This window comes from Haliotis rufescens, unplaced genomic scaffold (assembly GCF_023055435.1).
Source record: "Haliotis rufescens isolate VD_foot unplaced genomic scaffold, xgHalRufe1.0.p SCAF_62, whole genome shotgun sequence".
Lineage (NCBI taxonomy): Eukaryota > Metazoa > Mollusca > Gastropoda > Lepetellida > Haliotidae > Haliotis > Haliotis rufescens.
The window spans coordinates 1,489,779-1,507,809 of NW_025964353.1; the positions used below are offsets into that span (position 1 = coordinate 1,489,779).

General features: G+C 39.1%; 1 protein-coding gene across 1 annotated transcript; it reads left to right on the forward strand.

Annotated features, from left to right (window-relative positions):
* The first annotated feature begins 3,998 nt into the window (after positions 1-3,998).
* LOC124110832 lies at positions 3,999-16,937 on the forward strand. The gene is made up of 9 exons (XM_048386924.1): positions 3,999-4,116; positions 11,063-11,167; positions 11,755-11,856; positions 12,276-12,512; positions 13,387-13,566; positions 14,550-14,687; positions 14,861-14,998; positions 15,200-15,346; positions 16,771-16,937. Exons 2-9 carry the CDS (start codon positions 11,077-11,079, stop codon positions 16,782-16,784), a joined length of 1,047 nt encoding a protein of 348 aa, XP_048242881.1. The 5' UTR covers positions 3,999-4,116; positions 11,063-11,076; the 3' UTR covers positions 16,785-16,937.
* The last annotated feature ends 1,094 nt before the right edge of the window (positions 16,938-18,031 follow it).

The following is an 18,031-nucleotide window of genomic DNA, read 5'->3' on the forward strand; positions in this document are numbered from 1 at the left end:
CGAGAACCTGACAGGGATGGATCCAGGGCTTCATGCAGGTTACCGAACTGCGAGCCCTGGAGGCATAGAGGATGTGATATAACTGGAAGTCTGTAAACAGCAAGGTTAGACCGAACTCACTCACCTAGCTGTGCGTACCTAGACACTGTAGAATCATAGGACGAAATAATCATGATTACTAAGGAACTAATTGTGTGTATGACACCTTGCAATTGAGTATTAGTGCACCCATATTTGACGCACTCCAAATCCAGCCATCATGTTACTGACTTCATGCTTGGACAATGTTTAACTCTTTTTTTTTAAACAATTAAACACAATGTCTGTGCATTCATTCAAACTAAATTTCACTTTCATCCAACACCTCATGTACAACATTTTAATGGAATTCAGATTTGCCATTACACCTTGCAGAGTTGTCATGTTGCTTAATATACTGTGTTTGTGCCCAAGCTGGGCATCCACTGACAATGTGTTGGACAGTCTCATTAAATTCATTACATAATCTACATTTCATATTTACATTTTGATGCAAAATCACACATTGACGGTTTCGAGTGGGAAGTGACTGGTCCTGAGCAGCAAACAGAAAGCCTTCTGTTTCACTTTTCAGGCCAGCCGACCTCATCCAAGCTAAGGACTCTGTAGGGTTGCTGATTTTCTCAACACTGCATATAAACTTGATGCAGTGGTCGTTCAGATAGCCTCTCCTCTCCTGAGTCTGGGCTGATTTGATATGGCACTTCACTTGGTTGACACTCATTTCTGTACCATCAAGCAGTACAGAATCATCAACAAAATCAACACTGACATTGAGATTATGTGCCACATCCTTGGCTCGTTTACTAAAACTGTTGAATGCCTTGTTTCCATTGTCTTGACATGCTTCACAAGAGGATCATCAGACAAATAAATATGTGCAAAAATGCACAAAACAATTCTATCACGAAGAGCCCAAACGTTAATGGAAACCACGGCCCCCTTAATGATTGGTAAATATAAGAGATTGAGAGAAGAGCAAGGGTGGTGGGATCTATTGTCGGACATGATTCTTCGTATGAAGGTGTCAGTACCCTGAATTTCTTGTTTCGTCCAATCAACAACACCAAAAGAACATGTAAGGACGGGTACAGCATAAGTATGTGTGGCTTTAACTTTATTGCGGGCGTTCAGCTCTGAACTCCAGATTTTCTTGAGTCTACATTTGTACTCTGCCCGAAGTTTTTCCTTGATATGGGCATTCTGGAGTTTGTCCCTAATCTGCATCCCTAAGTATGTATAGGCCTGACCTTCCAAGAGATGGTCAATAACTCCCCCTCGAGTTAACTGACCGATCCTCCCTCTTCTATCTTGCCAAGTTTCAGATGAAGAATTTGCATTTGTCGAGTCCAAAGGACATGCTGATATCATTAGAAAAGGACTTGACAAGGAGAATCTGTTTTTTAAGTGTGGATCCTCCATTGGCAATAAGTTCAAGGTCATCCATGTAAAGGAGGTGAGTAAGGTGTGTTGGGGATCTGTGCTGAGGAGCTCCAGGATATATTATTAGGGCTCAAGCCGAAAGGCTGTGTTATTTATTATTCTGCCAATTTTTGTACCAGAGCTAGCAAAATAACCATTTTGTATGTGTATGTAGACCGTTGAGTACTAGTGCTCGCCAAAATCCCAAAGCCGTAGGCCCAATGGCCAAGGGCAGATAACTGAAAAACAAGTACTTTTTAAAGATATATTTCGCCCTATTGCTCCGCAACTGCTTGTCCGGGTTACTTTCAAACCTTGCATGTATCTGCTGCTTGAGTTGCTTGTCATTTTTTTGTCCTTTGACTTTGGTCATTGGTCACGTGGTTTGGCAGCCATATTGGATTAAAGATTTTCACAGTGTCTTTTGGGTACCTGTCTTCAAACGCATACCCCTCTGAATCAACAGCATGAAATGCTTCCAAACTTTCTGAGAATTGTCTCCACACACAACACAACAAACATTAATAGCCGTTTTTGGATATCTTGTTTAGTTGCGATCGTAAGGGATTTTGATTTTGATAATTTGTTTCACCAGAAGTTTACTTGAAAGTTCATATCTTGTAAGGTTGTTGACAGAAACTATTTCAAATTTACATAGAGTTAGTGTATGCATCTCATTTTAACATAACGGAATATCAACATGTGAGGCTAGTGTCTAATATTATGACATATATCGACGTGAGTCTAGTGCATTGTAACATGACGGAATATCAACATGTGACGCTAGTGTCTTATATTATGACATATATCGACGTGAGGCTAGTACATTGTAACATGACGGATTATCAACATGTGACGCTAGTGTCTTATATTATGACACATATCGACGTGAGGCTGGTACATTGTAACATAGCGGAAAATCAACATGTGACGCTAGTGTCTTATATTATGACACATATCGACGTGAGGCTAGTACATTGTAACATAGCGGAAAATCAACATGTGACGCTAGTGTCTTATATTATGACACATATCAACGTGAGGCTAGTACATTGTAACATGACGGATTATCAACATGTGACGCTAGTGTCTTATATAATGACACATATCGACGTGAGGCTAGTACATTGTAACATGACGGAATATCAACATGTGACGCTAGTGTCTTATATAATGACACATATCGACGTGAGGCTAGTACATTGTAACATGACGGATTATCAACATGTGACGCTAGTGTCTTATATAATGACACATATCGACGTGAGGCTAGTACATTGTAACATGACGGATTATCAACATGTGACGCTAGTGTCTTATATTATGACATATATCGACGTGAGGCTAGTACATTGTAACATGGCGGAATATCAACATGTGACGCTAGTGTCTTATATTATGACATATATCGACGTGAGGCTAGTACATTGTAACATAACGGAATATCAACATGTGACGCTAGTGTCTTATATTATGACACATATCAACGTGAGGCTAGTACATTGTAACATAACGGAATATCAACATGTGAGGCTAGTGTCTTATATTATGACATATATCAACGTGAGGCTAGTACATTGTAACATGACGGAATATCAACACCCTAAGCAGTCATCTTCCATGATGACACTCAATATTTGAGACATGATTCATTACAACTTCACATTCATCAGTGTGAGTCAGCTAATTCCTTGCAGTGGAATAACAAAGCAATTATATGTACAGACGAACTACTTTTATATATATCATTTAGTTATTATGTTCATTCATGATCATCTATAAGATGATAACGCGATAAATCGCAAAGAACAATGAACGTCATGTCTGGAGATTACAACATGCGCTGGCAACTTGATGACGTTGTATATTGGACGACGTTATGTTTGAGAGGGGAGCGTGTTCAGTGAGGTGTTCCCCATAGATGTAGCTGGACAACGCAGTGTTTTATTGTCAGATAAACACTTCCCACTCGTCGTTTATTTCCTAATTAACATAGGAGTTGTGTTACTTTGTCAAAATAATAATTATTGCAATTTATATGCAAACAAATCCCGACGATATTAGATGAGCTATATCCTCACGTTTGAACAGCCGTCACGAAGAACCGATAAATAGCATACCTTGAGCTAATATACCATGAATTGAAATGACTAATGACATCCAATTCCATGTCAATGTAGACCACCTCCCCGGTCAAGTGGCAGAGCGTCCGTCCGGGGTTCGATCCCCGGCCGCGTCATGCCAAACGACGTTAAAAGATGGTACTTGTTGTTACCCTGTCTGGCGCTCGGCATTAAGGGGCTAAAACAAGGACTTGTCGGTTCGGAGGTCCGTATACTGTGTCTGAGTGGGGTATTCTTGTGAAACTACGGCATGGTATCTCAGCGTGCTAGCACTATAAATCGGGATCAGTCCGGACTAGTACAAGCAGACCAGATATCACACGAGTACAATGATGGTATTACAATGATGGTGTGGTTCATTTTTCGTTTCAAATGTTTATTGGACTATGTTGAAGTAGTGTTGTTGTCAGTGATGGGCGTACTCGCGACTGACTCCGAGTATAAACTGTGCGTATTTCACTTCCTCGTGTACATGCAGTTTGTGGACAGACACTACACAAGTCGTGTGTTTCAGTGCTGGCGCTGGGTCCGTGTAAGTAGTACATTCTTCGGCTCTCGTTGATGAATAGATGTTCGAATATTTATCTGTGATAGCATTTATGGCTACAAGGTGTAGTTTGAGGGAGTGAGAAAAAACACAAAGACAATTATGATGTAACAGCCCTGTCTATGGACAATGGAATTGTCGCAGTCAGTTGTATAGACACGCATATCTGCATATAATAGCACGTTTACTGTATTGGGAAATTAACTGTAACTTATGGGATCACTATTTTTATACATGAATTTAAATGTATAGAACAAAATCTAATATCGTTTTTAATTAAATGTCAAAGGAAACAGTTTACCAGGAATTTAAATATGTCCTTGAAACATTAAAGGAAATAATGATAGCTGTGCTCATATAGCCAACACGAATATCTGGACTGGTTTTTGTGTGTATATCTAATACTTAGACACCTGATGACATCACTTGTTTATATATATATATGTATGTTTATATAATTTTTTTACATATAACAACAGAGAATAATCAGTCTCAGTTATCTGGCGAATCAGATTCCGTGAGGCATAAAAGGCAAAATATGGAAATTCATGTGAATGGATAACTGAAAATCATTGATGACACCAGGTGTTCAAGGTTTGCATGACTTTGTTAGGTATCTGCAAAAACAAACAATACAAATTAAACATTGTGAGTAGTTGAAGGTGTCCAAGCCTTATTCCTACAATCAGTTACATAAGCACATGGTCTACTCCAACTCTCCTCAAATTTCCATATCTAAATAATATTGCCATAAAGTCTACAACGGAATTGACGTAATAGTTACGATTAAAGGTAATGAATATATACAAGTATTTATTTTCTATCAGCCGACTTCCAGTGTTTACATGAAATATACTCAAGTCCATCAGAAGCTTTACACATGAAGAAATATTTCGGAGTTCCAAACTCAAAGATATTAATTATAATGCATAAACAGACCAAACACAGCAACATTTCAACTCTACATTCTCAGCATACTTATGTCTCACGCTTATCACGCAGTGCCCACACTTGTAAAACCACGCGCCAAGCGGTATGTTATCTACAGTGGGACTCAAAACGGTCCTGTCTTGGAAACGTGTAATATCACATGGTTGCAAAGTCTGGATATCTTAAAACATCCCGAAAATGGGTCACAGATAGTTATATCATAAATGTTCCAGATTAAAATAGTCATTGTTTTGACTAGTTAAAAAACCCGTTTCAAAACAAATAGTTTTTCAAAAGGATGTTGTCAAATGCCTCCCCAAAATATATGTATTAATTTCATCGCAACCTGTTGCATATTTGCACTGTTTGGACTCAACCAAGTCATTTCTCGGAAATCGACATGGCATCTCCCATTGTAGGGGTGACAGGCTCTATAAACAGTGGAATGGAATGCTGAATGAATATATTTCGCCAACAAACTTTATTAAGTAACTGGAATTTAGATTTTTGAAGTTGTATTTATGTAGCAGTTGGTTTGAAATAATTCCCCAACAGAAATACATATAACGAATGACTATCTCTCCACCCCGAACTTTGACCCGGCTGAATTTTAGCTGCAGACGACAACACGAGATATTCTGCTCATTTTTGTGACGGTTGATTATGTGGCCCTGACGCAGTGGCTAATTTTGGTTTTGCTGAATTGTGAGTTCTGAAATAGATTTCATCATGTTTGATAAGGTGCCGTTCTGATAGCGAACGTGTACAATGTACTAATGGGATATCGGCGACCATTGTTTTATGCATCGATGCGTTGGCTGTCGCAGGTTATTTGATGTGAACAGGGTTAATTTAAAAGAAGTATCAGCAGGGAAAAGGTTAACTCTTTTTAACCAATCAGAATCAAGCTTTCTTCAACGTCATGGTAGAAGATTGATTTAATAACAATAACAAACAAAATTTCCGTTACATTCCACTTTAGCCTGATACAACTAATACTTTCGTACATCTAAATTTCTTTGGCCGTGAGTACAGTTTCATCTTTTGTCTGTGGACAAACTTCTGTTTTTCCCCTGTTGTTTATTTCGCAATTCATAATACCTCCTGAAGGAAAACTTATAGAAGTGACAGAAAAAAGTACAACTTGTGTGAATATATTTGTCATCACTGATCACCAAACATGTATATGGATGTTTATGAAGACACACATTATGAAAGATTGATCAGAAATCAATCTCATAAAAATGAAATCTTAGTTCTCGCTATCGCTAAACAAAGATCTGAGGACATCTCATTACGGGTCACGTCAGAACGACCTTTCATCCCACCAATCAAAGCGTCGCTTACCAGATCATGAAGTGACAGTCGGAATGTGTTTTCTAATCATGCAACCTCGAAAACGTCAACACGGGGTATTCCGAACGACATGACTGATTCCTTCAAAATTATCGTCTATCTCTCGCTTCCGTGGGATAGACATTTGAATAGAGGAGGCATTGCACAGTACGTGGGAAGCACTGCCATACAATGTCAACCATATATTAGACATTCCGGAATGTTCGTTTGTTCAGTTTTCAAAATTTTAAGCGAGAACTGTGTCAACATATTTTTCAAGCGTAGTCTGAAATGGAAGTCGCCAGGTTGAGACGAGAAAGCTGCTTTCTAATTGGCTGATGTCGACTTCTTGTTAGTCATTCAGGGGTCGGTCAAAGTTCGCGAAAGGTCTTTCTGACGTGACCCGTAATGGGATGTCCTCAGATCGTCGTTTAGCGTCAGCGAGAACTTAGATCTGATTTTAATGAGCTTGATCAGAAATGATAAGGGTAACAGTGCAGATATGTCATTGTTGCTCTTTCATGTCAAACGAAACTGTAAGGTGTTAATAGAATGACAATCCAGTGATTGACAACATGAGCATCGATCCACGCAATTGGGATCAATGACATGCATCAACCAAGTCAGCGAGCCTGACCACCGGATCCCGTTGGTCGGCCGTTACGGCAAGCATGGATTGTTGTGAAGACCTATTCTTACATGGGTCAGTGTAAACCGTGTAGTCACAGACCCGTATGATATGTTTGATGGAGGACACCAATGGGCATAGTGGTGTATGGGTAGGGACAACATGAGATGGAGATTAATAAAGCAGTGCATTTATTCAAATTGTAAGTAATGGAATAATATTAAGGTTTTTTTCAATCAAGAAATGAAAGTGAAATAACATAGTTTGACAATATAGAGATTGATAGTAGATAATAGAACAAAATGTCGTCAGAACTCATTGTAACTGAAATACTTCCAACCACCGGAAGGTAGATCGGTAGTTACTTGATATTTCAATAGCAGTTGTCTGTGAAACATTTGATCTTGTTTTAACGGGCAAAAAGCATTTTTCGAGCATTTTAACAGTACAGTTGAATCTTATACTTGTGCACGGTGAAGTGTCCATGAGGAATACTTGTTGAATCTTATGGTTGTTGTGAAAAGTGAATTGTCTGTGTGGAATAATTGTTGATTCTTATGGTTGTTGTGAAATGTGAATTGTCTGTGTGGAATAATTGTTGATTCTTATGGTTGTTGTGAAATGTGAAGTGTCTGTGTGGAATAATTGTTGAATCTTATGGTTGTTGTGAAAAGTGAAGTGTCTATGTGGAATAATTGTTGAATCTTATGGTTGTTGTGAAAAGTGAAGTGTCTATGTGGAATAATTGTTGAATCTTATGGTTGTTGTGAAAAGTGAAGTGTCTATGTGGAATAATTGTTGAATCTTATGGTTGTTGTGAAAAGTGAAGTGTCTGTGTGGAATAATTGTTGAATCTTATGGTTGTTGTGAAAAGTGAAGTGTCTGTGTTGAATAATTGTTGAATCTTATGCTTGTTGTGAAAAGTGAAGTGTCTGTGTGGAATAATTGTTGACAACATTGTGCTTGTGGCTCTTTTGAAGTGCTAAAATAGATAGATAGATAGATAGATAGATAGATAGATAGATAGATAGATAGATTAATGATGCAAGAACTTTTGTCTGTTTGTTATAATTTCGTGCATCCCTGTTTACAGTAAAATGGATTGATCCATGTGCCTTCTTTGTCTAACTATCGCAGTCACTCATCTCTGACTATACCTGGGTTGTCTAATAGCTACTGTTTACCTGCTTTAAAAATGTAGACGAAGTGGGTTGATAAGAAAGCTTTACTGAGGCATTGAATGTTGTAACTTTGATAAAACAACTTTTAAGCGAGCGTCGTATGACACTGTTTGTGACATGTAGACTCTAAAGGCCGTAGATGCAGGAATGTTACTCACATAAAGGGACAGTTGACTATTTGAAAGTTGCAGTCATCGGTCCTTGTCATACAGTCTTGTGGAGAATTGTGTTGTGACTCCGAATGCATAGATCGAAATATGAAATGGACGTTGTGGTCTTACTGGTCCCCTCTATTTCTAGTTGAGGTGGGTAAATCAGTGGAAGGGAATTGGCTTTTTAATGGATATTGAACGACATCAGATCATTGCTACACCTGAAGCTTAAGTTAGATTAAAATCACCTTGTTCTGACTTTGCCAATCCGTTCGGAAATTCCCATTCCCATTCATAAAGAAACAGATCCGCAAGAAGGGGAGCACAATGGGTGCCTATAGGGATGCACCTAAATGTCTTACCCCCAATTACACATAAATGCTATCAATGAGAAATTTCCAATTTCACATATTATTTTCTCAGTAAACTTCAGATGGCATTTGCCTTCATTTTTACGAATTGTTCTGAACCTCTGAAGATAGATGTGTAACTATATTTATGGTCACCACGTTTAGTAAAAAAGCCCTATGGACCAAAGAATGAAGTTGTTCCTCAAGTCTGTCATGTGGTGTTCACTTAGTGCGTACAAAGCTGAAAAATAAAACGTTTTGACTGAATTGAATTCTTCTGAAGTTGCAATCATTGAATCGAAATGGTATTAATCCCACTTGTCACTTGTGAACACAAAAAAGCGTTTTCTTGATGGTATTAAGGGTTATGGTTAATCAATGAGACGGGGATTTGGTGGACCCATCAATATACATGTATCTCTCTCTGTACGGCCTTTTATAGGGCGTTTGATCCAGTACAAAAGGAACGGATATGTCTTCAGGTTTTAGAGTCAAGTCAAAAGTTGAAAATATTGATGCATATTTTGGGCAGATTTCCTCCTCAAATAACAAACTGGCCTTATATGTGGCATTATTTGATATGTCGGTGATGTTATTTGAGACATTATCAGTGGACAATCAACTACAAGCTTTTCATGTAGGACAGCCAAACTTTGGATGACATATTTAAAACTATCTAACCCTTCATGGGCGTGCTTTCAGTGTCCAGCATTCACCAGGTACCTTTTGTTTATTTATGCCAGATAATGGTAGACTCAACTATTATTCAATGTCATACTAAAACGACGAGGACATGACACTCTTGGTGTGTGGCAGTAGAGACGGATGTAAATATATTTGTAGCAGCAAGTGATTGCAGTTTTAGCGGCATTCTGCGTTAATCTAGTAAAGTTATCCGCCTTTGTGTAAACGTGAACATGATCATTTTGAAAAAGTCTGGAGATGGGACTGTTTCTGGAAGGTTACCTGTACCTATTTAAGAGCAAACAGGGTGCGATTCGATGCCTTTTTCGACTTGACTGTAGTCTTATCTACTTGGGAAGTGTGGATTTGACACCTTTCTGAAAACACCAAACCCCTTCAAGGTTCCAACATTATTCTGCCCTTAAGACAGTGACAAATTCTGGACATAAATTATTAAATGGCGCATTACGTACTTCTGCTGCCATTTATTTGACCGGCGGTAGTACCGTTTGTGATTGAAAACCAAAAACTGTGTATGTGAATGTATATTTTTTACTTCACATCGATTTCGTGTGGGCATTTGCTGATTTCAAAATTCAGTTCTGTACGTATTGATAAGTGTGCATTCTATCCCCGTATTTTTAAACAGGATTATTGTGAAATCAGTATCTTTAAATAATGAATTTAAGGTTGAGAAATTTGGTAAGTCTCCAAGTGAGGAGGAAATCAGGGTTTCAGGAAAATCAGAAAATTGGGTAATATGTTATTGCAAAGCTAATAAAAAGGCAAAGCTCAAGAAGCCTTTTCAGCACTAACAGCTGATATCAGTTCAACTAATGATGAGGTAAAAAGGGCTATTTTGAAAGCTTATGACTTGGTATCTGGAGCATACAAGAACAGATATAGGCAAGTAAAGAGGTGATGATACTTCTACTTGTATGTGGAGTTTGCAGGGGAAAAGGAGACTTTGTTTATCGAAGGATGTTGATCTGAATTTTGACAAGTTGAGGCAGCTGAGTTTGTTGGAATGTAATGCTGAGACTTGTCTGGATGAACAGAAGGTTGATCAGTTACATCAGACTGCAACCTTGACAGATGATTACTTTGTTACTTATAGTGGTATTTAGGCGGTATGGTTACTCTCCCAGGATTGGCCAGGGGAATCCCAGAACAGGGCAGTCGGGTACTAGTAATCTTGTTCCACCGGTTCAAATTCTGACAAGTCGGGTAGTTCATTCCCTACGAGATCAGATACCCCAGCTGGTTGGAACCAGAACTCAGGTCTGTCGTCAGGTGTTTGATGTAGATATTGCCACAAGCCAACTCGTTTGGTCACAAAAATGACCCCATGTCTTTGTGAGTGTCAAGTCCTTAACACTGAGGAGTTGAATGTGTAAAGGAGGAGCACCTGCTGAAAGGTTTTGTGTCACTTAAAGGTGAAACATCCACATGTACGTTTCAATTAGAAATCCTCTTGTAACAATATCAACACACACATTCACTTCAGACATCACTTCCTGTATTGCTGTAGGAAAATTGTTAATACAACTTTGACATATTGATTAAATAAAGGGATTGATTGATTATCCCATTTACTGATGGTTTATCGATCACTGTTTATTCATATCATACATCCGTGTGCCTTGTGGACATATTCATATCCACGTTTAGTTGCAGCCTTTGGAATGACTACCCACTGGTGGACGATTGTGCTGGTGTGCTTTGGACTGATGAATAGCATGGTAGACATGAGAAGCACACGACAACATACACAAGGTCAGACACTACTTTGTTATTCTGTTCAGATTATATATGTGTTGTTGTATCAAGGTCAATGTAACCTTATGCTTCACTTTAGATTGAGTATATACAAATCATAATTATGATCTGAACTGTTATATCCCTGATGTGCAAGAATGTATTTAGTTTATCTTCAGTGTACCACACCAGTATCATTGACGCGCTACCCAACGAATGTATTATTTAGCCTCTCGTACCTACATTTGTCCCAATGATGCCACGTGGTCCTGTGCACAGGCCACAAATCAGGTGAAGTAAGTAACGTCGGTCTCGGAGAGTGGTTGGATGGGTGATGGGCACCTTGTTCGAAATGTGCCACTGTTCACCAAGAAGTAAGAGGGTACTCGTTAGGATGAGATGGTTATGTGGCTGTTAATCTTCTAGCGCCTCGCAGGCAGCTTGAGTGGCATACTCCCCAGGGAGCTGAGAATGAAAATTGAGTGCACACTGATCCATTGACCGGGGTAATAATATTGTAGCTCTATGAGCATCCACGTGGTTATGGAATTTGGCGCATTATAAATGCACTTATATTATTATCATTATTATTATTATTAATACAGGTCGAGTTGTCGAATGTCACTGTCGCAACAAGCCCTGTAACGCCACGGGATACTGTAGCGGAAACTGCGACACAGGCTGGTATGGAGACTACTGTCAAAAACGTAAGTCAAATGAGAAAGCTTAAAACTGTAAGTATGTATGAAAATGTCTGTGAGTACCCAGGTATTGTGCTTGCTTGTTGACCAAATAGTAATATAATGCCAGCATATATTAAATGTATCCAGTTTCATAGATAACATATATGTTCGTTGCACAGCATTGTTCATTTATCTTAAGATATTAACTGCTCAGTATTATGCGTACAAGTATGTTTGTTGCATAATGGCGTGAGACTCATTATATTTTCCATTATTTGTACAGTATGTTATGATAGGGCCATATGTAATGTTTTATAGGTGTTGACCATTCTGCAATAAATATAGTCGGTTTCCAGTTTCCAGTTTTATGTTTATGTTTATGGTGTTGTAAACATCAGATCTCTGATGTCGTGTCGCTGCATTTCGTTCTTTCATCTCACCAGAAAATGTCGCATTAAATGGCACAGCGACACAGAAGGGCACTTACCATGAGTCGAGTCAGAAGACATATTACAGGCATGTATATTTCAATGCTGGTTTGGCTCTTGACGGCAACACCAATACAACATTGTACTCTCTGACATGCACACATGCTGGATCCGAAAGAAATTCATGGTGGAATGTGGCACTTTCAAACGACCATCAGATAAAATACATCACAATCTACAATCGGAGAGAACGTAAGTTGTCTCCCTTATCAGGGCAGATAAATGATAATTGTGATACAGTTTACAATCGGGTAACAGTAAATTGTGCATTGTTGTCTCAGACATAGCATCCTTAGGTTACCACAAACAAGAAAACTGAAATATATATGTTTGCATTCTAAATGTCATAAACAGCTGTACAACAGGAAAAAAACCTTACCGCTGTTCGGAGGTAATTAACTGCTAACAGGACACGCCGACTTAATATACTAACTTCTAATGACTAATCACTTCTGTCTGAATTCCAAGTTTTGAAACTATAAAAGAGTGACAAAGACATCTGAAGATGGAATATTGCTGAGTGAGGCGTTAAGCAACACAACCAAACCTCAGTATAAACTTTGTATTGAGGGTGTAACCATGATATGTCGCCCCTGACTGCTGCACAAGCTGAGTTCTTGCTGACTCCCCGCTCTGTTTTGAAACACATACATGTCGTTATATTTATTCACAAATCTCAAATCCCGGAACAGCACAGGGTAACCGACACATGACAAGTAATATCCAAGTTGATATACTCACAATTGGGGTCACATATGTGGAACCGATAAGGGCGATCATCTTGGAATATACCTGGCATTACCTGGCAATAGACCACAGAAGGTACCCTTTTCTATTAATCAGAAGCGTGAAAATACTATTATGTAAAAAAACATCATCAACCTTCTCTAATATTTGACTGACAACACATCATTATCTATATAATGATGTATAACAATATAGTTATCTAAATAATGATGTGTTATCAGTCAAATGTTAGAGATTTAAAAGACATGCATTTGATTGTATTCTGAAGATACATTTTGATGAGTAGGAACTGATGCTATGCTATATCTGATTCATACAGGCCCCGACAGACGGAGAGGAATGGAAGTTCAGGTGGGCGGGAAGCGATGTTTCAAATGGGAAAATACATCTTATCCTGATACCGTCTGGAATGTTACCTGTGACAAAGCTGTGACAGGAAGAAATGTTACAATAAGAACTCCTTCATACTCTCTCAGCCTATGTGAAGTACAGGTGTTCGGTGAGTTCGTTGGAGCATCCTTCTCTCTTTCATCTATCGAAAGTCAGTAAATTACAAAACGTGCCCATGCTGATTTGATCCACTAACTAGTGAGTGAGTATGGTTTTACGCCGCTTTTAGTAATATTCCAGCACAAGAAATGGGCTTCACACATTGTACCCATATGGGGAATCGAACCCGGGCCTTCGGTGTGACGAGCGAACGCTTTAACCACTAGGCCGCGACCGCGTGGGGCTGACTGGGTGTTGGTAGTATACGTCGTATGTACAAGTTTGTATCACTATTCAGCAGGTCAAAGTTAGCCCACAGTTAGCCTAACGCTTAGTATGAGTTATATAATGTGAAGATCGTAGCTATGAGATTAAGACACAATGTAAAGTATATTCCCGAGGTTACAACATATATCACATAGGGGGATAGACTTCTGGTAGAGAGTCGGAGAAGATGCAAGGTGATCCTACACTGGAGGTGAGGTGAGGTGAAATGGGGTTTAACTTCGCGTCCAAGATTATGGCACTTATATAGCGGACTGATGCCGATTTATAGTGCTAGCCCACTGAGATACCATGCTGCAATTGGACATGAATACCCCACCCAGACAAAGTATACTGACTCCGAGCCGACCAGTCCTTGTTTTAGCCCCTTAATGCCGAGCACCAGACAGGGTAACAACAAGTACCATCTTTTAAGTTATTTTGGTATGACGCGGCCGGGGATCAAACCCCGGACCTTCCACTCTCCAGGCAGACGCTCTACCACTAGACCACGGAGGCTGTTCTCCTACACTGGAAAATGCGGTCAACTCACTTGGGACCTACAGTGAAATAACAAATGAAATAGATTTGATTCTTTACTTAATGAACACTATTTTATAACACATTAAATAATGCAACATGATTAGCTCATATGTCTGTTCCGATACGTTTGAAATACTGTTAACGGCCTCAGACCGAAATCACCAGGAATGTATCTTCATGGTTTAGTTTGTAGTGACTTCTGGTTTGGAAAAGAGTGCGACAAGCAGTGCAACTGTTTCAACGAGACGGAGATATGTGATAAAGTAGAAGGTCAGTGCACAAGCGGATGTCCACCAGGGTTTATTGGAACAGATTGTCTTCAAGGTGAGGGAACAAGGAGATTGGTGTCATCTGAAAAGAATATTCATATTAATAATATCGTATACGATCTCAACCATATGTGAGCATGCATGAACCACTCGCATGTTTGGATAACAGGTCTCAATAACGATCAAATAGCCTAAAGACAAACATACAACAGAAATGGTTTCTTACAGAATGTGTAAATGGCACCTATGGCTCGAACTGCACTTTCTCGTGTGGACACTGCGTGAACAACACCTTCTGTGACAGAACTGACGGCATCTGTCCCCACGGCTGTGACGACGGGTGGACCAACGCTACATGTGACAAGGGTAGGATGGAAAGCATGTGTGACAGACACAGGGTTCTCAATCAATAGGATTTCCGTTAAATATTTAAGGTAAATGCTTCTAGACATTTTTTGCAGTATTTTCGGGACAACAACACAGACCGCCCTGTGAAACAAATCTACTTCGCTACATTAATACGGAAATGCAGTTTCCGCAACTTTTCTCAAAACACTCCATTCACAGCTTGCAATGGCACATATGGTAAGGACTGTATGGAGAAATGTGGACACTGTAACGGAACTAGCTGCAACCACGTCGACGGCACCTGCCCCAACGGCTGTCTGCCGGGTTGGAATGGAACGACGTGTCATGATCAGACTGAGCGTGAAGGTTAGAAGCATTACACTGTAATTGTATTATAAAACATTGTAGAGTCGACGTTCTTGAACAATTACCTTCTTCACAGCATGAAGTGTTTGTATTAGAAGCATTATACTGTAATTGTAGTATAAAACATTGTAGAGTCGACGTTCTTGAACAGTTACCATCTTCACAGCATAAAGTGTTTATATTGGAAGCATTGTCCTTTGTTTGATGACAAATAGCAGACTATTGGAGAAAAAACGCTCTTGTTACCCTTGCAACAACATATAAGTGACACAAAGGGAATACATCTACAACTCAAAGTTACAAATCAGCGAAATAGATAAAAGCAATTTTTTACGTTCTGTGAAGGTGAACTCTTCATCCCTAATGCTGGTATTGGGGGAACGTAATAAATGCACACGTGTGTTGTGCCCTTACACCTACAATTGTCTTAAGTGATCTTATGTGATCACGTCACACTATCTTCCGCAAAGCTAGTTGAGTCTAAGGAACGCATCGCTGTCTTGGCTGTCATTGCGTGATACGATGTTTCACTCACAATCTGCACATCAGGTATATAACATGTAGTTTAGGGGTCTTTGAAGATCGTGCTGTACTGTATTTGCGAGCCTCGACTTCGGACAGATCGAAAGTTACGCGAATTACGGTGTCAACTCAACTCGCCTATGTCCGAAACATTCAGTGATGCACAGTAGCTCTGATCGAAACATGTCTTTGCTATTACTTCTATACCCAAGACAATAAAAACTTCTTGTCACCAAGCTCCAAACTTATACAATACATCTTTCTCTATTTGTTATTTGCAAGACCAAAGCAATCTTTGCGTATGGCAAAAGTAGGTCAACTACAGGATATTTCTCAACTATATTTTTTAATTTCAGAAACCATGATAAGATTCCAGGGAGTAGATTAACATGTTGTCCCAGAAAAAGAATTATCATGCTTATAATATAAACATATGAAATAAAATCCAAATGGCGCCCATAATGTTTATTAATCAAGGCAATTAGGTCTTGCCAAATCATTCTAGACTTGAATTGGTTTCCTTTCTCCATGTATTCATTTATTCAGGTTCAGGAATGTGCAATACTCTTTCTGGATAAAAAATAACCATATAAACAGAGATTCTGATTTTTCCCCACTTTCATCAACACATCCACACAACATTTCATTCATTCTGTACTGCTTGACAGTGGCCTTCATTCATGTAGAATACTAGTACATAACAAACGGAAGTAAACAATATTACATATTCATAATTCCAGGTATTAAAGTGACACAACTTTTATCTTTAAACAATATATGATATGATGCCCTATTTGTATAAAATCTGTTGGGATATTTGTTTTCAAATTCAATTTACACTTATAAATTAAAGATTTGGCAAATAACAAAATGATCAGTAATGATATTTGTCCTTATTCCAGGTAATGCAAGCTGAGCATCCAGTTGGATATGAACACATGTGAGCAGTTGTATGTTACCCAAGACGGATGAACTGTCGAAAAGGCGTAACAACATGACATTCCAAGAAAACATGTAAAATAGTTTCTTCTCTAGCAAGACATCAACTGCATTGATCATGATCAATAAATAAAAACAAATTTATTGGTATTAATCATTGTAGAAGTCTTTACTGGAACTAGCTAACTCTCAAGTAACTTGGAATGCTTAAATTACATACATTTGGTCCCAGTCAAGATTAGCATTATTTGTAAAGGTGCAATTTTCCATCTAAGTTGTAATTGTGATTCATTCACTCTGTCTCTCCCAGTTCAGCAAATATGGGCGGCTCCCTCAGCGCGTCAGAGGTTGTGCCACCTTGCCATGTGAGCTTCATATAGCAACACTTACACATCCACTTACACCAAGAAACATGAACGTTTTCTTTCTAACATCAATGAACATGACATAATAATAACGGTAACGTTGATATACATGCGTACCTACAGTTTAATAAAGAATACATAATCGTACACCCACGCTCGACAGTCCTTAAAAGGAATATACGGAGATATATATTCAATGTGTATTATTCACATCAGGGGTAGATCTAATATAAACAAGTAATTTGAAACATTTTGTGTTTATTAATGGTCACAGTTTAACCTCTTTGGTTGAATGGTACCGGGACTGAGTGAGTATAACTGAATGCGTTATATAATTTCAGGCGTAGAAGGGAAGGATATGAGGATGGAGGAATAAATGAAATGCTATAAGTAAGTAATGGGCCACAGTGGGCTTTGCCACAGGCATCAGCACAACCACGTGTACAGTACGACTGCCGTTAGATAGGAAGACCGTATGTCCGTTTTATCCGGGACGGGCGATAGACTAACCGAAACGTTATACGCATGCGTGTGGTGCAGGAAGAGACCGTGAAAGTGAGACCAAAGTCTCTGACGTCAATTGAGGGCGACGCATCGATCAACAGGAAGTGCTGTGATACGTGTAACGGTAGTACCTCTGCAGCAACGGCGAGCAACCAGTGTCGGTGTCGACATACTGGAAAATGATAAGCAAATAATGTTTGACACTTTGTGAGTAACATGAACAGATCGTGGACGATCGAACGTTAAAACGACAGGTTCTTGCCATTTCGGCCATGAATAAGACACCGGACCTCGCATCGTGATGTCCGGAATGAATAGCACTGGCAGTGCTCGGTGGCTGGATAGTTTAACGGGA